The sequence below is a fragment of the Juglans regia genome, chromosome 13, assembly GCF_001411555.2.
Source record: "Juglans regia cultivar Chandler chromosome 13, Walnut 2.0, whole genome shotgun sequence".
Classification (NCBI taxonomy): Eukaryota; Viridiplantae; Streptophyta; class Magnoliopsida; order Fagales; family Juglandaceae; genus Juglans; species Juglans regia.
Window position 1 is genome coordinate 5,954,647 of NC_049913.1, and position 24,959 is coordinate 5,979,605.

The window sequence follows — 24,959 nt, forward strand, 5'->3', positions numbered from 1 at the left end:
TTATAAGTAGTAGGGTATCCACAGTTTGAACTTTGAAGTAGAAGATAGCTTGATGCTTGAAGCAAAGTACAGTAAGTCTGGAAAAAAATAATAATTACGAATATTTTGGTCTAAAGTGTATCCTCAATTGCTGATTTCCATTAAAAAAAATAAAAAAATACAGATTCTACTCAACACTTTCTCCAAATGGACAGATTTTTCCCTACATATTTTCTGCCAAAAAAGCAGAAAAGAAACAAGTGATTGACAATGTATCCCCAAGTATTGCCGCTATACAACGTTGTCTCTGAGTTGGTTTAATTAACTGCATTCTCTTATGAACTGCTCAAGCGAGAAGTGACATCAATGAAAGTGTCTACTCTGCATGGAATCGTCAAACCACCGGTTGGATGATTAAACCCAAATTCTTCTTCGGCTTTTCTTAGCAAATCTTGAAATAATGGCTGGTTCAAATAGGAGACGGGAACCACAAACCGCCGCTTCTGGTTCTCTCCAACATAAACTGCAAAGAAGCCTCTTGGTATCTCTGATGATGTTGAGGCTGCTCTGGATGCAGTCGAAGCAGACCGACTTAGAATCTGCCTAGCAAGAGCAACAACCGGCAATCGAACTCCCATGGTTGTGTTTGTTTGTATTTTAAGAAGAGAAATGAAGAAAGAGATCCTAGAGAGGAGTTGTTCTTCCAAGAAAAGCAATCAATAGAGGATGTGTAAGGCTTGAGTTGGTTGTGGCAATAGATATGTTGTTTATTTATAGATGAAAGTTTTATGTGGGATATCCTCTGAAATTTGATGCTTGTGGTCGAGAGTCTTTTGTTGGGAAAATCTAATTAGGACATTATCTCATGAGGGTATCACATGGTTTTGTCTTCCAACTACTCAGCAAAAAATTGGAGTGGAAATTTCTTCATGTCATGTGTTGAGAAACACCATGCCCTACAACTTTTGAGATAAGACAATGAAGGATTAGCTAGAGATTGGAAGAGAAAAGCTGGATGCTCATGTGGATGCTAGGGAAAAACTAAGCCAGCCTTGGACATGGGACATGCTTAACGAACGGTGGTTTGTGTTGATTTTTGAAGGGACCATAACTAAGATGGGGGATCAAGTTGTAAAGCCTGGTTACACTAGGAAGGTAAAATACTACGAAGGGAGAATTCTGCTCTGTCAAGAGAGCCATTGGTGATGTTGAACTATGTGCAACAAGACAATGCATCCTTCAAAGATTCGATTAAGAGCTGGTTTGGATTGAGAGATGAGTTCATCTCCTATTCACTACTAGTCACAAATTTCAACTCACAAATTTTACTACTATTCACAAACTATCTAAACTTACCTCATCTCTTAGGTGGTAATCTTTGTCCAAATGGGTGGCTATTTACAATTATAAACAAAGACTTTGAGGCCGAAGGAACCGAATTATACATGTCCTGGGACAAAATCATAGACATTGGTTGTTTTAGTACGTTGGTTACAGGACATACCCTTGTGAAGAGCACACATTGGCTGCCACAGTACTACGACAAACCCTTGTGAATTGCACGAGGAGTGTGTCCTACGCCTAGCCCTCACCATTCACAATCCACAAAAAGATTTCCATTTTACTAATAAAATTATTGCAATCATTAGGAAAACTATCATTGGTGGACATTTCAAACTTGGAAGGTGGGCATCGATATCAGTAAAGACAGCCATGGACCTCCATTTTATCCAAAAAATAAAAATTTCATTCATCACGTTCATGTAAGACATTGTTCAGCAGTACAAATAGCCTGAATACAGGGGAAAACAACCCCAATGCCCCTTCCTTTTGGAAGCTATTTGATTTCAGGGGAATTTAGGGGACGTTTAGCAGCTAAGAAAATGTGGGCAAAGAAATGAAAATCGTAAATTCGGGACTTGGGGTTTTCTTGGTATTTAGACATTGTGTTAGCCTCTCTCGAGGCCTGATCATGCTTGGAAAGTAAGCCTTGATTTCCTTTACGAAACACAAACAATAGAGATTGGTTATGCAAGATAAACGCATTAGATTCTATTCAAAGTCTCTCGATGAAAGAGTATCTTTCTCTCATTTTTCTTCCAAACCTAAAAAGAAATAAGTGATTTACAATGTATCAGAATGCTATGAATACAAAATTGTCTTGAGTGGTAGTTTAATTGCCTTCAACTACCTAGGCGAGAAGTGACATCAATGAAAGCGTCTACTCTGCATGGAATCGTCAGACCACCAATTGGATGATTAAACCCAAATTCTTCTTCAGCTTTTCTTAGCAAATCTTGAAATAAAGGCTGGTTCAAATAGGACACAGGAACCACAAATCGCCGCTTCTGGTTCTCTCCAACATAAACTGCAAAGAAGCCCCTTGGTACATCCGAGGATGTTGAAACCATTCTAGGTGCCGTCAAAGTAGATCGGCTTAGAATTTTCTTAGCAAGAGTAACACTGAGGAAACAAACTCCCATGGTTTTGTGTTGACTTCTTTTTAAAGAAGAGATGAAGTAAGAGATCTAAGAGGATTTGTTCTTTCAAAAAAAGATATCAACAGAGCATGTGAAGACTTGAGTTGCTTATGGCCATAGATGTGTTGTGTATTTATAGATGAAGATTTTATGTGGGATATCCTCTGAAATTTCATGCTTGTGGTCAAGAGGCATTTGTTGGGACACTGGAATTAAGACATATCTCATGAGGTGGTGATCACATTGTTTGTCTTCCAACTAATCAGCAACAGTGGGGCTGAAAACCATTTCATGTTTATATGTTGAAAAACACTATGCCCTACAACTTTCTAGATAAGCCAATGCAGGACCAGATAGAGATTGGAAGAGAAAAGCTGGAAGCTCATGTGGATGCGAGGGAGAAACTAAGCGTGCCTTGGACAGGGGACAGACTTAAGGAACGATGCTTTGTGTTGATTTTTGAAGGGACCATAACTAAGTTGGGGAATCAATCATCAAGTTGTAAAGCCTGGTTATATTAGGAAGGTAAAATATTACAAAGGGAGAAGAATGTTGTCAAGACTCAAGAGAGGCGTTGGTGTTGCTGAACTATGTGCAGCAAGATAAAGCATCCTTCCAAGATTCGATTCAATCAATCTCAGATGGTAATCTCAATATATGTGGACTGATCACTTAGGGTAGGTTTGGGGGATGAGATGAGAATTTTGTGTTTTGTTTTGAAGTTTAAAATATTAAGTTTTAATATTATTATTGTTTTGGGATTTGAAAAATGTGTATTGGGATTTGAAAAAGTTGAATTGTTTATTATATTTTGTATGGAGATTTGAAAAAGGTGTAATGATGAGATGAGATGAGATGAGAATTTTATGTTTTGTTTTAGCCCCCAAACCTGCCCTTAGATTTCTATAGTTTTGTGGAGGGGGTGTGGAAACGTGAGGGCCTAGGTCATGGATTAATCAACCTGTCCTTTAAATTACAAAGGGTTAAGGTGGCTTTAAAATAGTGGAATAAAAGTGTCTTTGGTAAAACTAACGACATTATCAAAGGTCTAGAGGCTCGTATTGATAATTTGGAAAGCCGTCTTCAAGTTTCCTTTAATACCGAGGATGATGTTGACCTCTTAGCAACCAAGTTGGAACTTGTAACATGGCTGGGTAGAGAGGATACTAGACTTGCTCATATGGCCAAGAAAAGCTGGCTGAAAGATGGGGACCAGAACTCTAAATTCTTTCATGCTTACCTTAAGGCCAAATTGCATAAAAGAGTTCAAGAGATGAGTATGCCTGATGGTAGGGTCTTACAGTCCCCTCTCGACATTCATAAGGCTGCTGTTGTTCATTTCCAGGAATTTCTGGGTCAAAGTAGTCCCCGTGCTCTCCCGAATCTGAGTGACCTGATATCTCCCATTATTACTAATGAGGATAACTTGACCATTGGTAGAGACCCTTCCATAGAGGATGTAAAGGATGCTCTATTCTCTATTTCCATCGATAGCAGTCCAGGGCCAGATGGTTTTGGTTCAAGGTTTTTCAAAGTTTGTTGGGATTTTGTTAAAGATGACCTCCTCTTAGCCATTGTTGATTTTTTTCATAACCATATGCTCCCTAAAAACTTCACTGCTTATTATATTGCTTTAATTCCGAAGGTGGACAAACCCTCTGGTTTTGATAAATTTCGGCCTATTAGCCTTTGTTCCGTGGTCTATAAGATTTGCTCAAAAATTATTGTGGCTCGTATGACTAGTTTGCTCCCTAAAATGATATCACAGGAGCAGGGGCTTTTATTCCCGGCCGCAGTATTTTTGAGAATATCAGTCTAACTCAAGAAATGATCCACTCTATTCAGAGGAAGTCCATTGGTGGCAATGTTCTGGTGAAGCTGGACATGTCTAAGGCTTATGATCGAGTAGATTGGAATTTCTTATTACATGTTTTGGTCAGTTTTGGGTTTTCTCCTAATGTTTGTGATCTGATTAACTCTTGTATTTCCTTGCCGTGGTATTCTGTCATGATGAATGGGACCCCCATGGGTTTCTTCAAAGGTGAGCGAGGCCTTCGGCAAGGTGACCCCTTATCACCGTACATTTTCATCATAATGCAAGAGGTATTATCTCGTCTTCTTAAGAAGTCTTTTGAAAAAGGAAAAATTGGTCAATTTACTCAAGTTAGAGGGACCCCGATTATCTCTCATCTTATGTATGCCGACGATATAGTTATCTTTGCAAATGCTGGAAAAAGAAGTATGAGAGGTTTGATGGAAGTTCTGAACCAATATGAGGAGTGGACTGGTCAAGTGCTTAGTAAAGAGAAGAGTGCTATTTTTTTCTCTAGCAAAATTCCTGTCTCTAGGAAACATGCTCTTCTCTGCTCTACTGGGTTTACCGAAGGCTCATTTCCTTTTAAGTACCTGGGGGTGCCTATTGTGGATGGTAGGCTGAAGGCTTGTGATTTTGGTGATCTAGTGGGCAAAGTGAATAAGAAGATTGCAGGATGGAAGATGAAGATTCTCTCTGCTGGTGGTAGAACTATTCTTTTGCGTCACGTCTTATCTAGTATGGCCACCCACCTTCTTGCTGTTTTAGATGTTCCCAAAGTGGTGATACGTAGCTTGAATAAGCTACTAAGCTCTTTCTTTTGGGGTGAATCTGGAGGTAAGAGTCGGAGGAAATGGATCTCCTGGAAGCACATATGTACGCCTACGGACGAAGGTGGTTTGGGTATTAGGGATTTTGGGGATGTTCAAAGAGCTTTACACATGAAACTTGCCTAGAACCTTATAAAGGGCAATTTTCTTTGGGCGGATTTTTTCAGAGGTAAATATGTTAAAGGAAATAATTTATCCCTCCTAGATCCTACTAAAGGGACCCGCTTTTGGAAATCTATTGTCCGTAATATCCCAGACATGATAAATAATTCCAAATGGATAGTGAAAGAAGGTAATATCTCCTTCTGGTATGATAATTGGGACGACGAAGGTCCGCTCTACGGTCAATTTCCTGTGGCTGAGCACCCATTGATTAAGATAAAGGAGTGTCGCATTGAGAATGAGTGGGATATTTCCCTCCTGAACAGATTAGTGGGCCATCAGAAAGCCAATGAATTGTATGATTTTTTGGCTAGACAGAAGGAGGGTCAAGATGCGCTTGTTTGGCTGAAGAATAATGAGGGCAAGTTTACTACTAAGAGCGCTTGGGACTGTATAAGGGTTCGGGCCCCCCCTTTACCCTGGGCTCAGTGGATATGGCATGCTAATCTCCCAAAGAAGATCTCCATCATGATGTGGAAGGCTACTAATAATTGCCTTAGTGTTGACGAGAATATCAGAATGGTGGGTGTCTCTATGGCCTCTAAGTGTAATTGTTGTCAAAATGGTTATATTGAGGACTTGAACCATGTGCTCTGCACGGGGGATCTCGCAAGACACATTTGGCGTCTAGCGGCCACTCATCTAGGGGTTCATATGGCCCCTTTCTACACTTGGAATGATCAAACTAATTTTTGGTTTCGTCGTGCGGGTAAGTCTTCACAGGTTAGAATCATCTTTGGCCTTCTGCCCTCTATTATTTCTTGGAAACTTTGGGAGAGGCGCTGTAAAGCCCGGTATGAAGATAAAGCTCATTCAAAAGAGTCGGTTTGGCACGCTATTAAACTTTGGCTCAGGCGCACCATGGACCAGCTCATGAAAGTGTTTTCCCTCTCTGCCCAAGACATGGATATTTTGAACAGACTAGATATCCCAGTTTTATTCCCTAAGCCCAAGAGGGTCCGGGTGGTAAAATGGCACCGGCCCCGTCAAGGCTGGGTAAAACTCAATTCCGATGGTAGTAGTTTCCGGAACCCTGGTACCTCTGGCGCTGGGGGTGTTATTCAGGATGAGGAGGGTAGATTACTTCTGGCTTATTCTGTTCCCTTGGGTTTGGGTACCAACAATTTTGCTGAACTCAGAAGTTTATTGGAAGGTGTTCGCAGATGTCACGCGCTTGGATTTTATCGCGTCCAAATAGAGACTGACTCTCAACTGGTGGTTAATTGGATTGTAAAGAATAAGTGCCCCATTTGGTATTTAGAAGACTTCTGGGAGGATTTACAAGAACAACTTAATAGCCTGGAGTATACAGTGAACCACATTTTTCGTGAAGGTAATGTTATGGCTGACTTTCTAGCAAAGTGTGGGGCGGAAGGGCTGAACTCGGATTGGGCTGACATTCACATGCTGCCTAGCCGGGTGAGGGGCCTTCTCCGCATGGACAAGTTGGGTATGCCCTACCTGAGGATATCTTAAACATCGTGCCAGGTTTGTTTTTTCATTTTTTATTTGTCTCTCGTTACTCTCATGTTATCTGCGTCTCTTTTTGTCTTGTGTATTTGGCTTGTTGCAGGTGCCCTTCTTTGGCTTTTTCGGATGCAGGTTGTGTATCTTATTTAAAGCCGTGTACTCTATATGGTTATACTGATTTTGAGGCCTGGGTTCTTTTTTCCTAGATTTAGCGTTTATGTAATTTCCAGGTGTCGTACTTGTAACCACGGTTTCCCTCCGCCACAAGTGAGGATAATTAATAAAATTGAGGTCCCGTCTTCTTTTTTTTTTTTTTTAAAAAAAAAAAATCTCATATGGTAATCTTTGCCCAGATGGGTGGTTATTTACAATTATAAACAAAGACTTTGAGGCTGAAAGAACCGACTTATACATGTCCTCGGACAAAATCATAGGTGTTGGTTGTTTAAGTACGTTAGCTGCAGGACATACCCTTGTAAAGAGCACGCATTGGCAGTCGTGGTACTACGACAAACCCTTGTGAATGGCATAAGGAGTGTGTCCTACGCCTAGCCGTCGCCATTCACAATCCATAAAAAGATTTCCATTTTACTCATTAGGACAACTATAATTTGCTAATATCTCAAACTCGGTAGGTTGGCGAAGGTGGGCATTGATATCGGTAAAGACAGAGCCATGGACCTCCATTTTTTTCAAAAAATAAACATTTCATTCATCACGTTCACGTAAGAGATCGTTCAGCAGCACAAATAGCCTGAATACAGGGGATACAGGGGAGAACAACCGCAATGCCCTCTTCCTTTTGGAAGCTATTTGATTTCAGGGAAAAGGTTCTAGATTCTTGGGAGTTCGAAGGAATCTTGGTATCTTTCTGCCATTTTTTTTGGCCCAGCTTGATAATCCTTTTTTTTATTTTTGGGTTTGTGGTATTCGGGTCATTTAGGGGATGTTTGGCATCAAAGAAAATGTGAACGAAAGAAATGAAAATTGTAAATTTGGAATTTGGGTTTTCTTATCATTGAGACTTTGTGTTAGCCTCTGTCGAAGCTTGGTCATGTTTGGATAATAAGCCGTGATTTCCATTACAAAACACAAACAATAGACTGATAATGCAACAGGAATGCATTAGATTCTATTCAAAAGTCTCTCAATGGAAGAGGATTTTTCTCTCATTTTTCTGCTCTATGTACAAAATGCTCTATGGAAAAAAGTGATTTGCAATGTATCAAAATGCTCTATGTACAAAATTGTCTGAGTGGTTGTTTAATTGCGTTCTTTTATGTACTACCCAAGCGAGAAGTGACATCAATGAAAGTGTCTACTCTGCATGGAATCGTCAGACCACCAGTCGGATGATTAAACCCAAACTGATCTTCAGCTTTTCTCAGCAAATCTTGAAATAAAGGCTGGTTCAAATAGGACACAGGAATCACAAATCGCCGCTTCTGGTTCTCTCCAACATAAACTGCAAAGAAGCCCCTTGGTACATCCAAGGATGTTGAAACCACTCTAGGTGCCATCAAAGCAGATCGGCTTAGAATTTTCTTAGCAAGAGTAACACTGAGGAAACGAACTCCCATGGTTTTGTGTTGACTTCTTTTTAAAGAAGAGATCAAGTACGAGATCTAAGAGGATTTGTTCTTACTTTCTTTCAAGGAAAGCTAGCAACAGAGCATGTGAAGACTTGAGTTGTTTGTTGCCATAGATGTGTTGTGTATTTATAGATAAAAATATTATGCGTGATATCCTCCGGAGTTTGATGCTTGTGGTCAAGAGGCATTTGTTGGGACACTAGAATGAAGACATCCCATGGGGTGATCACATTGTTCTGTTCCCAACTAATCAGCAACAATGGGGCTGAAAATATTTTCATGTTTATATGTTGAGAAACACTATGCCCTACAACTTTCTAGATAAGCCAATGCAGGACCAGATAGAGATTGGAAGAGAAAAGCTGGATGCTCATGGGGGTGAGGAGAAAACTAAGCGGCCCTTGGACAGGTGAGGGGACAAGCCTAAGACATGGTCATGTATTGCATAGCCCAATTACACTAGGACGGTAATATATTAGAGGAGTTAAAACTAAAAGTAAAGAAATCCAAGGGTGTTGCTGAACTAAGTGCAACAAGATAAGCATTCCCTCCAAGGGGTCGTCTACACTGAAATTCAGATGGTAATATTTGTCTTAATGAATTGACATCCACATCCTTTTCTACTCTTTCTTTGACTTCTGTTGCTCACAACACATTCCAAACTCATGTAGTAACTCAGGTTGCAATCTAATCATTGCCTTGTTCTATCTTATGAACCAGCAATTATGTCATGGTAAAGAAATAATCTGTTATCTCCTATTTTCGTTCGATTCCACAAAACACTACAAGGTGTGGCATTCCATTATGGGGCCATGCTTTGTGTTCATGTCAGTGATGGGACTATCCATGGATTTTAGGTCCAACATCAGATTTTAGACAACAAATTGGCATTGCAGAGGATGATAGTCGCCTATACACACGAGGTGGGTAATCACGTAATACAATGGCATTCCTATTACTTCAAATGTTCAAATATTAACGCATTAACCCCTTTATATAATGCAAGCATTTTGATATTAAAGAAGATGTCAAAAGGAGAACATACAGATATGGAAAGTGGGAAAAATATATAGTAGAACAAATTATAGATATTAGAAGAAAGAAAGATTCTTCTGTTTGATATATTTGCTCGGAAAGTTCTTACTTCTGAACATAATAGATAATCCAAATTTTACAATGAACTGATGAGACGGGCTTTTAGTCTGTGTGGTCAGACAGCTCATCTTTAATGGACTGGTAAATTTGATGTCTTTCATCTCGTTTGAGAGCCATTCAAACTACCTGTGAGGTGAATCGTCTTTAAAGGATGCTTCAGCTATAGAGTTGAAACACGAGACTCCTTTTAGGTTTCTCCAAAGCAAACAGGAAAGTGGCCTTCTATCATGACCTCGAGTCGTCTTCATTCACTGGAGAATGCACTTGACCTGAATAATCCTGGGAAAAGAATATACAGACTTTCTTTTTTCCTGGTAAACTTCATTGATTTCTATCGTCCGGGCAGACATTTCCGGCTCTGCCTCTTATGCTATGGAGAAGAAGTGCACATGAATGTACAAATATGCCTAGTCTGATCTATTTTAGTGATCTGTGCTAAAATGCATTTAAGCGAGAAATGATATCGATGAAGACGTCTTCTCTGCAGGGAATTGTGAGACCGCCCATGGGGTGATCAAACCCAAATTCTTCCTCAGCCTTACTCAGCAATTCTTGAAATGAAGGCTCATTCAGATATGATATGGGAACTGCAAATCGCTTCTTCTGGTCCTTTCTAGTATAGACTGCAAAGTAGCCTTTTGGAACGCTTTTAGCAAGACCAGAAACAGACCTACAGAGAATCTTCTTAGCATGCATGGTACCAGGCAATAGAAGAGCCAATTCTGTTAATAGTTTTGACTTCTTAAGATGCTGCAGTTGACAAATGACTTGGGAGAGAGAAAATATTTGATTGATGAGATAGTGAGGATATGATATGGCTAAGGAATAACTCTTAAGTCTTAACTCGTGTTTATATATATAGACGGAAGGCTGTCTCAGAGCAATGTGGTGGAGAATAGCCAGATAAACAAGGACTAGAAGGGTCACATGGTCATGTCTTCAGAATTACCATAGAGAAATGGGTAGCCGACCGAGACTGTATGTATGTTGGAGGACACTAAGGGCAACCATCGGTTTCTGGGAGGAAAAACCACAAGGTTGGCACTAGAAATCAAAGAGATACAAGATATGAACCGGATGAAACTTTTGTGGACAGAATTGGGTGACCCCTTGGAATATAGGGTACAGGTCTATTATTTCTTGATAGAGAAAGATGATTCAGACTTTTCTTGATCATATTGGAGTGAATATACACCATGGAACTGTAACCCGACATAACACTTTCAAAATTCAAAACAAGAAAATCAGCGGCTATTTTAACAATCACATACGGAAGTTTTGAGGCAGAAGATACAGCATTTAATAACATGTCCTGGCAAAAACTCAAACGACATTTGTTGATTTAGGACATTGTCTGCAGAGCATACCTTGCGAAGAGCTTGGTACGTGTAGTCCTCAAATTTAGTCCTCTCAAATTCCATAGCTAAATTTCCAGTTTTAACTGACAAAACAAACGTTGGCAAACATCTCAAACTTGGAAGGTGTCCAGTGATATCAGTGAAGACAAAGCCAAGGATGCCCTTCGGTAGCTGTTTAATTTCCGAGGAAGTGTGTGAAAAGTTGAGGATATTATTATAGGGTATACTCTTCCACCCAATCCCATTCTAGGAGCTCAAAGGTTTTCTATCCTCGGCTGCATTTTTATTTGCTATAGGCTTGAAAACGCCGATGTTTCATATTTTCCCGCGTTACAAGTCTTAACTGAATTGACATCTGCATCCTTTGTCTAAGGTTGTTGTGCCCATTGCAATCTACTCCTCATTATTTATTAGATAATATATAATTAACTTTTAAAGTATTAAATAAAAACAATACATTTAATTCAGTTTTTCCTTTTCATTTATAGTTAATAGCCTTGCGCTGCTGGGCTGCAAGCCCAGATGCATGGGCTGACTGTGTCCCCATGGCAGGTTTTGAACCTTTATTGTGTTTCGAACCCTTATCCCACTTGATCAATTCAAGTGTTCTATACCAATTACCCACCAAGCTGAGCAAGCAGTTACGATGTCTGCATGCAGGGCTGTAGCTATAGGGGTGAAAACCAGAACTCTTCGGCTCGACATGGCAGGTTTTGGAAGGATATATGCTTCTTCAAGTGTGAAATTGGAATTACGAATCTCTTTTTTTCAGTTATTACTTATATAGCAAAGTGGCCTTTGGGCACATTCCTTGTCTCTGGAGACAAAACGCAATGTTCCGTACGTAGAATCTGCTTAGCACGAAAAATCCTGAACAAGTGGATACCATGACTTCATCATGTGTAGAGCTTAAATTTTAACAAACAATGGCTGAAAAGAAATGAATCTGTAAGAATTAATATTGGTAGTACTGATTCTATCCTCCTTTGGTGTCTGTATAAAGTAAAATGAAAAGAGCAGGGAGTTCTCTTTTGAGGAGGATATGTGTCATGAGGCATCACATGGTTTTGCCTCCCAACTAATCATAAGATCTGACAGAAATCATGCTCTATAATATTTTCTGTTTCAGTTCATCATGTCCTACCAATCACTATAACCACAAAATTTTGTGGCCCACAAGAAATTATTATCCATGTAGCCTGTCCTGCTTAATGAATAATCCCCCAAAACATTTTGGATCGATCAAATACTAGTTGGTAGAGACTAATATACCAACCAGTTGGCTGAAAGAATAATATCATTCTTTTGGATATTATTCTTTTATAAGACATGATCACCATTCTGAATGTTTATTGAGAAGAATTCCACAGGATTTAGTTGTTGTAACGCTACCATGCATGCATGAGAATTAACAATTTAATAGTTGATCATATGATGATCATATGAACTAGGGCCGGGTTTTGAATGGATGCTGGGATGAACAGAAGCACCAAGCCGACCGTGCAGATAATATCTTGATCTATGATGGCTATCCTAGAATGTCTCGAAGGATACCTAAAGGAATATGATCTTTCACCTTGCCATTTGTTTGTAGTTACCAATCGCTAATTTTTGGCAGAAAAGGGTCGATTGATGAGAATGAATCACATCACTGATTGGAAGATTTTATAGATACATAATAAACTGGCGGCATTCCACATAGCTGAGTCTATTAAATCAACTTATATGCAGAAGCAGGAGGAGGGGGAGGAGGAGGGCATTATCTTGCAACATACACATGGTGGTTTCTCAATTGAATGGGAAGACAGGAGTATGTGACTTCAAGTGCAGGATCCTCTCCATGACTGCATTCATCCTAGAAAGGGAAGAACCGCGTACATATATGCTAAACAAAAAACAACTGAGTACTTGCTTTATAAAGTACAACCGGTAAAACCAAACATCCGATTTTGTGAAGTAGAGAGTGGAGGACAATATCTGATGTTCTTTGTTTAAAGTAGAGTGAACAATAATTTGCAGCAGAGAAAAACTTTCTGTGCCACTGGATTCCCATATGCTTCTGTGGGAAGTAGAGAGTCTAGAATAATCAATGAAGTCTGCCTAATGATGAATGGCTCTGATTGAATGATCAGTTTACTAAATAAATCATCTTATTTCACTGAATATCTTTTCATTTGTTTCTCTCTGTATTGATCAACACAATCATAAAACCCTTTACGTTCATTCAAGTTTCTCTTCTCTTGGGTATTAGAGTCAATCATCGAGATAATGGTGATCATGCATTGAATAGTCATCACACCTCAACTAATATATATTTAGGAATAAATGAAGTTCTGATAACTGCTTATTTACGAAAAAAAAAAAAACAAAAACAGAAAAACTGATATGATACTCTCTATTTTAATAGAATCTTAAAGTAACCAAGAATCAAAAAACATACATTCTTTAATATCACAATCATTAAGCAAATCAGTTCTAACTTTCACCAAATAGTCAGGGTTTTTTTCAGCTGCATGTAGTTTTGATCTACTGTTTTTAGTGCTTGTCTATTATATATGTAACTATCATTGTAGTTACCTTTTTATTAAGGAAGACATCCATTCATCAAAAGTCCAAATAAAAAAATAAAAAAATAAAAAAATAAAGGAAAGAAACGAAGTGATTAGTCCCACTCTATAACTTAGTCATGATGAGACTTCACAAAAAACCTAAAAAGAAAAGAAAAGAAAAAAGAAAAAGTTAGCCATGTTAGTCTAACAGAGTGAGTCATGGTCTACTTGTTCATGATTTAGTTGATCTAAAACAGGAATTTGGCAAGTTGAGACCTTGTTTTAGATAAATGGTGGGGGCGGCGGGCCTAAAATCATCAGAGCGGCCAATGGAGGTTGGTTGGCTGTAAGGCACAGAAAAGCCATTGAAAAACACATGACTAAGTTCAATGCTTCTGTGGACAAGAAAAACGAATCTTAAGATCCTCCAAGATCAATATAGATACTTGACGCCCAGAAAAAAATGCACAGCATAATCTTTTTCTATTTTTTTTTTCCAAAAAAGCTAGTCCTTTAACTCAGGGACTGTACATATGACTTTGCAAGATGCACCCGAGCACCTCTCCTTTTTCTTAACCCCCAAAATGGTAGGGTATGATCTCTTGCACGAGACAAGCGGCAAAGCATGTGAACGCTCGATAATAACTCCACCTGCTATGTCTCCCAACATTCTTCAATCAACCTCCTCATGACTACTTTATCCAGCTTCAGGTTTGACCCCCTGCCTCTATATATAAGTTCTTCAGGTACTAAACATGCCACTTCAACTCAAAAGTATTCAGCATTCAATTACTAAAGCTATTTCTATCATCCTGCATTCAACCTCTCTTCCGAAGATCATGGGCATCCGATTGATGGGGATAGCGCATGCAAAGCAAAAGCTCCGGCGAAGTCTTTCGGCAAGAATCAGAATGATTTCAGCCACTAGTGTTAATGTTCCAAAAGGCCACTTTGCAGTTTATGTTGGAGAATTAAGTAGCAAGAAGAGGTTTGTGATTCCAATATCATACTTGAACCATCCTCTGTTCCAAGACTTGCTAAACCTTGCTGAGGAGGAATTTGGATATGATCATCCTATGGGCGGCCTCACAATTCCTTGCAGTGAGGAATACTTCATTGGTTTAACTTCATCTTTAAATTGCTCATAAATAAATAAAGACTGACTCAGGGATTGAGTGAGTTTAGGCAATGAACCTCAGTCCCATCAATTTTGTATTGTGGGTTCTTGCCAATATCATTCGTGTGATGTCTTGAAAATTGTAAAGAACCTGTGCATCATTTGATTTCTACTTTATTATATTGAGAGCCTTTTAAACTAAATTCTTAATAGTTCTTTTATATACAGTCGTTAGATACAACCGGCATGCAGTCATCCATGCCACGTTAGATTTAAAATAAATTCTTTATCTCTCAACAGCTCGATCTCTCTCTCACATCAGCTCGATCTCTCTCTCATCAAGTGTCTCCACGTCAGCTACGTTTGTACCAGGCGCTTGCAACAAGCATTTTTCAATTCCTAAAGCTATGTGCGTACTAAGGATTTCAGTGTCTATAGCACAAAGATAAGTGGCAACACCAAACAGTGCCCGTCAAGAAAATAAACAGCAAAAATTTCAAATTATTAGAAAGAATTTACAAAAGTTGGCTATTGGAAAAATAACTCGCTGATTAGAATCCAAACAAATACAGAAAATCAAACAAGAACAAGGGCAACTTTTTTTATGTTGAATCACCATCTAAATTATTTGAAATATGTATCAGTTATAGTCATCCCCATCTGAACATGGTACATGACATGCTGCATTTATATCGTATATATATTTTTTTCTTGTCAGATCTCTTAGTTGCTTTTTTCCTTCTTTTTCATTTGAGTACTGTATTTTTCCTATTTGGTTAGTAGTTCATCTTGTTCATCGCGAAAGTCGGGCCTGGGCCGAAAAATGTTACAAGACCTAGCAGCGAAGTCTATATATATATGGGCACATTCAACATAATGTTTTGACGAGCCAACGTCCCAGTTATCAATACGATCCAGTACGTAGCATAACTTAACAAGCCTTTTAAAATGCAATTCAACTGTCCAACGTCTCCTCCCTTGGTTGATTGGATCACTAATAACTATTGCAACAGATTCCAAGACGGAAGGATAGCTACTTTGAAATGATGAGAAGATCAGATGATTTATAAATAATAATAATAATTTTTAAAAAAATAATAAATATTAGTAAAAAAATAATGAATAGTTTATGAATACTAATGAGGTAGTTTGAGATAGGGTGGGCACAATTTTCGAGTTCTGAACTCCGTCTGAGTTCTTACAAGGCTCTGACTTTGATGGAGTCAGAGTTTGCGAAATTCGGAGTCGGAGTTACTCTGACTCCAGTAGTTGGAGTTCAGAGTTGGAGTCGGAGCCCATGTGGGCTCCAAACTCTAACTTTTTTTGTAAAAATCAGGTTTTTTTGTTTTAAGTGATGTTCACTCGGGTGATGCTCAAATGTGGCTCGAGTGAACGTCACACTGATTGTTTGCTCGAGCCTTCACTCGAGTGTGGCTCGAGGAGCGAAGGCTCAAGTGAAAGTCACACAAATTGTTCGCTCAAGTCCATTTTCTACTCCGATCGGAGTCGGAGTCAGATGGGGTTTTGACTTCGACCCTAGTTGTAGTCGGAGGTCGGAGGTGGGCATTCCAACTCCGTCAAAGTCGGAGCCCACCCCTAATTTGAGATGATCTCAAATCACCTCACTAACCAAACATATATAACCGGCTACGTTTGGATGATGAGATGACCTCAGATGATCGGTAAATAATAATGAAAAATTAGTAAATAATTTATAAATAGTAATAAATTGATAGTGAATCGTAATGAAGTAGTTTCAAACTACTTCACTAACCAAACATCGCCGATGGTTTCCAAGGTCCGATTGATTTGAAAGAGAATTGCCCCTTAAAATTGATTACATGCAACTTTCTTTTTAGGTACGTATATAGATACGAGTATTATCTTAAATTTCGTAAGATCCTCGGGTACTAATTTCTAATATTATAATATTAGTTCTTATATTAACTATATATATCGACTCAAATAATGTCAAATTCATAAATTTCAAAGATCCGATTAATTTGAAAGACAATTTCCCCATAAAAGTTAGCATTACTTTCTTAAAAAATAAAGCCAAATAACTAGAGTATTCTATTAAAATTATTATAAACGCAATAATTAATTATATACTTGTCTATAACCAAATAATGTAAGATTTACTTCACTACCGCGTGCCCTATCTAACTAAATTTTCAATATTGAAAGCAAAGGATCCCAAACTTAGTTTCACACACCAATTTCATGCAATATTTGAAAGAGTAACGCTACCTATCATTCATTTTATCATTATCTTTTCACTATTCCATGACGTCACATTAAATTATTAGACCATTTGTTATATTTTCCTTGTAAGTCGATAGCATTAAGAAATGTTAGGAGGATAATTGACGTCGGACAGAATAATGATTATTCTGCAGGCTAGTTTCAATAGATAATTCATAGGAAAAAAGACAAGAGAATCGCCCAAAAACACAGAGAAATGCATATGATGTTTAATTCAAAATTATCAAAATTCAAGAATAGTTCTGTCAACCCACAAACCAGGCTGTAATAGCTGAAAATCGACCATATCAGAATTTTACCAAAAATAGCAAAATCTCAATAATCATGCCAAAATTAAATACGTAATAAAAGAAATAATCAGCCAAAAATTTGGCCCAAATCGAGTTCAGAATCACTTCCTAAACAATAAATGAAATATTACCATAAAAAATAACTAAAAATAAGAATTCAAAGGGAAAAATAGTGAAATTTGGCATTGAAAATGATATACACAGATCATAGCTCAATGCCCACAACGTGCGCGTCGAAACGAGTTTTCCAAATTGGGATCATATGTGTAATTATGATACCTGTAGCCGAAGTTATGGCTAAAATATTGAAACGTGTCCAAAACTGTCACAATCAAGATTACCATCTGCTGATCTGCCACCTCAAGATACTTCAGCGCAGTCAATGTATAATCTAACAACTCAGTATTATCTAACTCGGATCCTATGCATCAATAATGATAAATAAATGATAAATAAATTTTTCCATTTGAAAATTGTTGCTTGTGCCGTATGCGATAATTGCAAAGGCACGTGTACTTACTGATCTAGCGACACAAGTATCTGCCATTTTCTTGTTGATCATGGGAGTTCCCAACTGGAGAGTTCCAACTTCACACTCACATGCCTCGATGCTAAAAGAGCAAGAGAAAATAGAATAACGTGAACCGTTGGAAGAATTCTTGGATCTAGAGCTACTACTCACTGAGCCACTGAACAACGTACACAGTAGCTGAAAAAGATGAGGATACTTAATTTCTTTGTGGAAAACGGTGGGCGAATAGCTATTTTTAGCATCCCTATGGGACAATACTACTTAAAAGTACCAAGTTGGGTCTGTGACAGAACCACAGTCCTAATAAACTCCCAACATTCAACGACGACGTACATGTTGAGAAAACCCGATCGATCTCACATGCATGCATGCATGCAAATCATGTAACCCCACCTTATCTTGTATAAATACCCAACCATTTTTCTTAGAAAAGACATCACTACTAACTTTGCTTCATTTCATTTCTTTAGCCAAAAGTCTCAGCAATTCTTTGTCTCTAGCTGCTAGCTAGCTTCATCGTTGTGGGAGAAAATGGGTATTCGCCTGCCGGAGGTGGTTCTTCGTGCTAAGCAAATGATTCAATTGCGGTCTCCGTCTAAGCAGCGTCAATTTTCATCGAACAATAATTATATTGTTGATGTTCCAAAAGGCCATTTTGCAATTTATGTTGGAGAGGAAGATCAGGAGAAGAAGAAGCGCTTCGTGGTTTCAATACACTACTTGAAGCATCCTCTATTCCAAGACCTGCTTAGTAAAGCTGCGGAAGAGTTTGGGTTTGATCATCAAATGGGAGGCCTCACGATTCCATGTGCAGAGGAGGACTTCATCAATCTCATTTCTAGTTTAAATAACTCGAGGATCTAATATTAATGTAATTTCGAGCTTTTTTTTTCCTTCCTTTTTTAAGGTTAAGTTGCTAGACATATATATATATATATATATATATATATATATATTATTTGTAATTAATGAATGGAGGCTTAATCATATTAATTTTTCTTTAGAATATATGATCGATGGACTTGTGCAAGAATATTGTGTAATTCACTGTTTTGCATTAAGAAAATATCATAATCAGGGAAATTACCAACATTAGTAAAGACTACGCCCTCGTCATTCAAAATAGATAATTTTTTATATTTAATTGCGGCAAACTTCGTTGGCTCTTTCTTCAAGAAATGTTGTGGGAAAAGATAGGTATTGGTCACGATTTAAACCTTTTGGCTATAATACTTTTCCGGCGAGTTTTATCTCACGAGCTTCTCATAACAAAATTTTGTAGAAATATAATTTTTTCTCATAAAAATTCTGTTTTTTGTCACAAAACTCATTTATGAGAAATTGTAGTTTCTGTTGTAGTGAGTATATATTGTTTATTATGGAATTAATTACTTCAATTGTAAACCATTTAAAATCTATTTACTTTCTTTTTACTAATTGATATGGCAAATTTCCATATCATCAATAATGTTTGTAAATAAACAAATTTACAAATATAATTTTATTTTTTTCACACGTACTTGATCTTTCCAAATGCATGCGCATAATAATATCCTTGACTATGTATGACGGCTCGGCTCAATAACTCGTCTTTTTCTCACTACAAGAAAAATAAATATTTGTGACAGATTATTTATAATGATAATGACTATTTGTGATAAAAACAGACTACTTCTAACAAGAAATAGTCATTTTCGCAGGAAATAATTGACCATAAATAAGTAGTTTTGGCCCCCTCTGTGTTTTGCTGAAGTTGACAAATACATATGCATGGAGAATTAAATCTTTCTAAATTTCAAAACTAATTAAATTTATGGTGGATCTAGCTTTTAAAGTCCTAATACTTAATTATCATTTTGAAATTAGATGGTTTATATAATCTTATGATCACTTAGGGATTTATTTCTTCTAAAATTAGATCCTGTATCTGTTTTCTTAATTAATCCATTCTATCCCAGGACTCAGATGTATATTAATTATTGTGAGTCTGCTATCCTAATTTATTGGAAAATGAATAAAGTTTAGTGACGTCCTATATATGGTGTCCTAGAGCATTGGCAATGGTATAGTAATTATCAAGTCTAAGATTTGGCTAAAAGTTAAGGTTTTGGCTAAAGCCAAAGCGCTCGAAGATATTAATTAATATTGGACTATATATTCATCTTAAAGTTAAAATAATAATATAATATTATATATTTTAATAATAATTTTTTTATATTTTGTAAATACACTTTATATATTAATTAATATATACTTAATTGGTTCGAGTATAGAAAGTTGACAAATAAATTCTTTGTTTTATATAATAATTTCAAAGATTAATCTAATTATAACATTAATAAACTCTTTTAGGGTATAAACTTCTTGATACGTACGTAGAGAGAACAACATTTTCTCAAAGTCAGATCATTCATCCTGTTTTTAATTCGGGATTATAAAGTTGTCGCCGTCCCAGAATTTATTTATATATCGGATAAGATAGGAGCTGCATCTCGTTTTGATATCAAAGATCGCCACATGATATATATATAAGCCGTCAATGTTGATCATATGATCTGTGGAACCCATGCATGCATGCATGCGCGCATGACGTGGAAATGGCCAAATCTTCGAGCCAGCTGCCAGATCTTTCTGACACTACATGTGTTTCTCTTTCTCCAGACTGATTGCCATAAATTAAGTAAAAACAGAAATGACCGAAAATATCTTTTATATATATTCTGAATAATGTTAGAGAGAAATTATTATAATATTACATATTTTATATTTATTGTGTGATTATTTTTAGTTAATAGTTTTTAATATTCATTTAAAGAGATATGTGGTCTATATAATATTATATCATATGTGTAAAATAGATACTTCTAATAATAATTTTTATCAATATTTATTTATTCACTATAAATCGTACGATATATAATTTCTTGCGAGCATTATCTCAAAGTATATGATTTTTTCCATAACTAACAAATAAATCAATCAATATTTGTCGATTGATTTATTTACTGTACAATCCCTTTTATTATACATCCATCTTTGTCGATGTGACTTTAAGCCGATAAGTATCCTGAAGGATCTTAGTTGTGGTGGAAGTACTGCAGTGCTAGCTATGCGCCTAGCTGAACCATCCAAGATTCCAAGCCAATAATCACATTGTCCTATCCGCACATAACAGCTTGGGGGCCGGGGCAGCTGCTCGGTTCTTACCATGAGTGGCGATAAAACTTATCTTCTGAGCAACATCGATCCCTGAAGCCAAATTAACCCTGTACTAAACGCCAATGATATCGTACGTACCCCCCAGTCATACGTACGCATGCAAGCTGGACGAGGAGGTTTGCAGCATTTTTCTTGACTCTGCATCAGATCATGACCCTTGAATCCTTGATAATTGGTCTTTGGTGCATTTACTAATCTGTTAGTTTGTCTTCGGTTGGCCTGCGTATTGGGTCCATCGCTCCTATCGTCTTCTTTCCTCTACGCATGCCTTGCAAAGCTTTTCTTGTTTCACATTAAAGTAATCACATGGGTGTGTTTCTCTTTGTTTTTCAGCATACGGCCACTTGTTTTGAAGCATATATCAAAGCTGGGGGCCGGAAATTGTACTGACACCAGCCTGGATTTTTTATTGGCCCATGAATTTCAACGTGCATGTGGGTCTGCTACACCTTGATTGGTGAGTAGATAACTGAGCAAAGCCATGTGAGCGTCTATGATAAGGTAGGCTCTGATCAGCATACCCCAGTAGGCAGTAGCCACTCTCCTGACATCACTCCCAGTTGATACTGCAGAAATTTAAAATATTCCGTCATTTAACTTCTATAAATACCAAAACCAGAGAAACCTTCTGACCATAAAGCCTTCAGTACCCTGCGCGCAACTTAAAACTGCTACAACTTCCAATACCAGTTCTCTTATCACTCAAATCCCATCTCGACCCGCTCACAACTTCCCATACCAGTTGTACTAGTCATGGGTATGCGTCTGCAATCCGTGCTTCTCAATGCCAAGCAACTTCTCAAACTGCAGTCTATGCATACTAGAGGCAGAAATCAGCCGGACGTTCCCAAAGGCCATATTGCAGTCTATGTGGGAGAGATCCAAACAAAGAGGTTTGTGATTCCCATATCTTACTTGAACCATCCTTCGTTCCAAGATCTGCTTAAGCAAGCTGAGAAAGAGTTCGGATTCAATCATCCAATGGGTGGCCTAACTTTTCCATGCAAAGAGGACGCCTTCATTGATCTCACTTCTCAGTTGCATGCCTCATGAAAGATGAAGAACGATGAGCTTTCCTCTACAATTTTGACATCTTTTTTCTCTAATAGACTTCAGAATAGTACTACTTTAGAAGTAACTTAGTGGACAGAGCAAGAGTAAATTGCTCTCCAATAAAAATATATATGTACATGATCATCCGCATGTAATGAAGTTAATTATATATATATTGGATATCAACTCTTCTGTAACTTCTAATTACCATGCATCAGTTTCTCTAGCAGCTTGTTTGAGATTGTTTGCATTCGATCAATTGCATTCCAACTTCAAGGGCATTGAGAAACCAAGAGCATAAAATTCTTATCAAAAGCTTATTTCCTTAATAGGAATTATTAAGGTCACAACTTAGCTGTCACAACAAATGCCTAAGGAAAATATTCTAGAAGGCATTGGAGGTGCCACCCTCTACTTAACCGAATAGAGTGGTCCTTGTTAATTACTAAATTCAAATGAAATTTGCTTCAAATGTATTGATAAATGTACAGTTGGTTACTTTAATTGGGTTGTATAAATATGGCCTCTGGCCTTATGTAATAGTGTGGAGAATACAATATATTTTGAAATACGAAACCTGTGAGGTATTCTTTCGAGCACCTACTGTGCTTTCACTTTGCTTTAGTATGGTATTTAGAGCCCCTTAGGACAAGAGTAATGCTAGGTACAGTCCCCACTTTGGGATTGCATGTACAGGCCTAGGCTATTTCAACTTTAAAATTTTTTAAAATTACAAAATTATCCTTCTTAAAATAATATTTTATCTCATTTAATAATGTGCCTACACATGCAGTCCCCACTTGAGGACTGCAAATAGAATTTTTCTTAGGACAAATATCCATCTTCTTCATCTCTGTCACATAATGATCACCAAAACAACCATCAATCCTATCCCCTCCCTCTCCAACTCCCTCAGTCGTTTCCTCTGCTTCCCATTTCATAACCATCAAATTATCCAATCAAAATTACCTTTTCTGGGGTGTGCAGGTCATCGCCTTCCTCAAAGCTCATCAGCTTTATGGCCACATTGATGGCTCTGTTCCACCTCCACCACCTATTGTTGATGATGCTCCCAATCCAAATCATGTTCGTTGGCTCCTCCACGATCAACTTATAGTTTCGGCCCTTTACTCTTCTCTTATCGACTCGGTTCTCTCCCATGTTCTGGATTGCACTTTGTCTCATCATATTTGGACCACCCTTAGGGATCTCTATGTTGTCCAGTCCTCAGCCCATGTAATCCAAATCCAATTTCAATTAGCCACCCTTAAGAAGGGCTCCGAATCAATGATTGACTATAATAATCGAGCTACTTCTATGGTGGCCTCTCTTGGAGTCGTAGGTCATCCTCTCCCTCCTTCTCAGTTTGCTTTATATCTTCTTGTGGGACTTGGCTCAGATTATGAGTCCGTAGTCTCTGCTATAACCACTCGACCAGATCCCCTTTATCCACAACAAATATACAACTACCTTTTGAATCATGAAGCCCGTTTGACTCACCAACATAATACTATGCTTTTTGGTTCCTCCATTGCTGCCCATGCCACAACAGTTCGTCCACCTGCCTCATTCAACAGAGGCTGCAACTCAGCCTCAAATTGAGGTGGTCGACGAGGTTGAGGAAGGGGTGGCCAATACTTAAACTCCTCTCGGCCTACTTGTCAGGTTTGCCATAAACAAGGACATACTGCTGCAACATGCTACTATTGTTATGAAGAAAATTATCAGTCCCCAACCTCTTCTACCCAAACACCAAGCCCATCACTCTCAACCCAGACTACTACTTCTGCCTCCTATCCTTCTCCTTCTCCTTCAATACCTAACCCTAATATCCTTATCTCTCCCACACAGCCTTTCTCTCCCACGTAGTCATCGTCGCCCACCTCTCATCATGCCCCTCAGATTTCAGTGCCCTCTAAGTCTTTCTCTCTTGGTCCAACCTCATCTTTGCACCCTATGGTCACTCGCTCAAAAGCCTCCATTCACCGCCCATTAATTCGAACAGATGACATCGTTCCATGGCCACACAAAAGAGCTGTCGGTCTCTCGCGCCTTGTCCTCATCTTCATCCATTCCAGAAAAACCCTCCTCATTCACCAAAGCCTCAAAATACCTGGAATGGCGAGCTGCAATGGCTGCCGAATTTCATGCCCTTCTCGCCAATAATACTTGGGTCCTTGTTCTTTCCTCTGCTTCTACAAATGTCCTTGGGTCTAAATGGATCCTTAAGACCAAATGGAGGGCTAATGTAACCTTAGAACGAAGAAAGGCTCGTCTGGTTGCCAAGGGCTTCCATCAGCAACCCGAGATCGATTACTCAGAGACCTTCAGTCCCATAGTAAAGCCTGTTACGATTCGATTGATCCTCTCTTTGGCCGTGACTTCCAAGTAGGTGCTGCATCAACTGGACATTCAGAATGCATTTTTGCACAGTGACCTCGAAGAAGATGTTTACATGCAACAACCATCCGGGTTCGTGAATCCAGTTCTTCCCACCCATATCTGTAAGTTAACTAAATCCATCTATGGGTTGAAACAAGCCCCTAGGGCTTGGTTCTCCAAACTTACTGATCGTCTGTTATCACTTGGTTTTAATTGTTTGAAATCTGATTCTTCATTATTTATTCGGTGTACTGCCTCTGTCTCTATGTATGTCTTAGTTTACGTAAATGATATTATAGTAACCTGTTCGCATGATCATTTGGTCACTGAATTCATCTATGAACTCGACACTACATTTCCTGTCAAAGACCTTTGCCCGTTGCATTACTTTTTAGGCATTGAGGTCACCCGTAAGTCATCTGGCTTATATCTTTCCCAGTCTAAATATATTGTTGATCTGCTTGTCTGGACTAATATGCATCAAGCTAAACTTGTGTCCATCGACTAAGCTCAATGCACTGGATGGACCCTCCCTTGAGGATCTCCATCTTTATTCTAGTGTGGTGGGTAGTCTTCAGTACCTTACTTTTACTAGGCCAGATATTTCCTTTGTTGTCAATTGAGTTTACCAATATATGCATTATCCACAGCTGCCCCACTGGCAAGCCATCAAAAGAATTTTATGCTATCTTGGTCATACTCAACATTATGGT

The 24,959-nt window shown here is 38.2% G+C and overlaps 6 protein-coding genes across 6 annotated transcripts; 3 read left to right on the forward strand and 3 right to left on the reverse strand.

The window, feature by feature from the left end:
* Positions 1–89: 89 nt before the first annotated feature.
* On the reverse strand, positions 90–713 carry LOC108986951 (auxin-responsive protein SAUR21-like). Its single transcript, XM_018959765.2, has one exon. It carries the CDS (start codon positions 615–617, stop codon positions 315–317), a length of 303 nt encoding a protein of 100 aa, XP_018815310.1. The 5' UTR covers positions 618–713; the 3' UTR covers positions 90–314.
* Positions 714–1,750: 1,037 nt separating this feature from the next.
* LOC108986952 (auxin-responsive protein SAUR21-like) lies at positions 1,751–2,541 on the reverse strand. Its single transcript, XM_018959766.2, has one exon. The coding sequence runs from the start codon at positions 2,460–2,462 to the stop codon at positions 2,163–2,165; it is 300 nt and encodes a 99-aa protein (XP_018815311.1). The 5' UTR covers positions 2,463–2,541; the 3' UTR covers positions 1,751–2,162.
* Positions 2,542–9,455: 6,914 nt separating this feature from the next.
* Positions 9,456–10,902, reverse strand: LOC108986935 (auxin-responsive protein SAUR22-like). The gene is made up of 2 exons (XM_035684150.1): positions 10,849–10,902; positions 9,456–10,351 (listed from the first exon to the last, which is right to left on the reverse strand). Exons 1-2 carry the CDS (start codon positions 10,900–10,902, stop codon positions 9,917–9,919), a joined length of 489 nt encoding a protein of 162 aa, XP_035540043.1. The 3' UTR covers positions 9,456–9,916.
* A 3,124-nt stretch (positions 10,903–14,026) lies between these two features.
* Positions 14,027–14,670, forward strand: LOC108986954 (auxin-induced protein 15A-like). The gene is made up of 2 exons (XM_018959767.2): positions 14,027–14,099; positions 14,225–14,670. The coding sequence occupies exon 2, from the start codon at positions 14,228–14,230 to the stop codon at positions 14,534–14,536; it is 309 nt and encodes a 102-aa protein (XP_018815312.2). The 5' UTR covers positions 14,027–14,099; positions 14,225–14,227; the 3' UTR covers positions 14,537–14,670.
* Positions 14,671–18,123: 3,453 nt separating this feature from the next.
* On the forward strand, positions 18,124–18,456 carry LOC108986933 (auxin-induced protein 15A-like). The gene has a single exon (XM_018959746.1). It carries the CDS (start codon positions 18,124–18,126, stop codon positions 18,454–18,456), a length of 333 nt encoding a protein of 110 aa, XP_018815291.1.
* A 2,979-nt stretch (positions 18,457–21,435) lies between these two features.
* LOC108986920 (auxin-induced protein 15A-like) lies at positions 21,436–21,962 on the forward strand. The gene has a single exon (XM_018959733.2). The coding sequence runs from the start codon at positions 21,565–21,567 to the stop codon at positions 21,862–21,864; it is 300 nt and encodes a 99-aa protein (XP_018815278.1). The 5' UTR covers positions 21,436–21,564; the 3' UTR covers positions 21,865–21,962.
* The last annotated feature ends 2,997 nt before the right edge of the window (positions 21,963–24,959 follow it).

What these genes read in the sequence shown, in the direction of transcription:
- LOC108986951 (XM_018959765.2), bottom strand. Translation starts at nt 617, where the DNA reads ATGGGAGTTCGATTGCCGGTTGTTGCTCTTGCTAGGCAGATTCTAAGT.
- LOC108986952 (XM_018959766.2), bottom strand. Translation starts at nt 2,462, where the DNA reads ATGGGAGTTTGTTTCCTCAGTGTTACTCTTGCTAAGAAAATTCTAAGC.
- LOC108986935 (XM_035684150.1), bottom strand. Translation starts at nt 10,902, where the DNA reads ATGGAATTTGAGAGGACTAAATTTGAGGACTACACGTACCAAGCTCTT. An exon ending in CGTACCAAGCTCTTCGCAAG is followed by an intron (nt 10,352 to 10,848) that starts GTATGCTCTGCA and finishes GCTCTGAGACAG; the next exon opens with CCTTCCGTCTATATATATAA.
- LOC108986954 (XM_018959767.2), top strand. Translation starts at nt 14,228, where the DNA reads ATGGGCATCCGATTGATGGGGATAGCGCATGCAAAGCAAAAGCTCCGG.
- LOC108986933 (XM_018959746.1), top strand. Translation starts at nt 18,124, where the DNA reads ATGGGTATTCGCCTGCCGGAGGTGGTTCTTCGTGCTAAGCAAATGATT.
- LOC108986920 (XM_018959733.2), top strand. Translation starts at nt 21,565, where the DNA reads ATGGGTATGCGTCTGCAATCCGTGCTTCTCAATGCCAAGCAACTTCTC.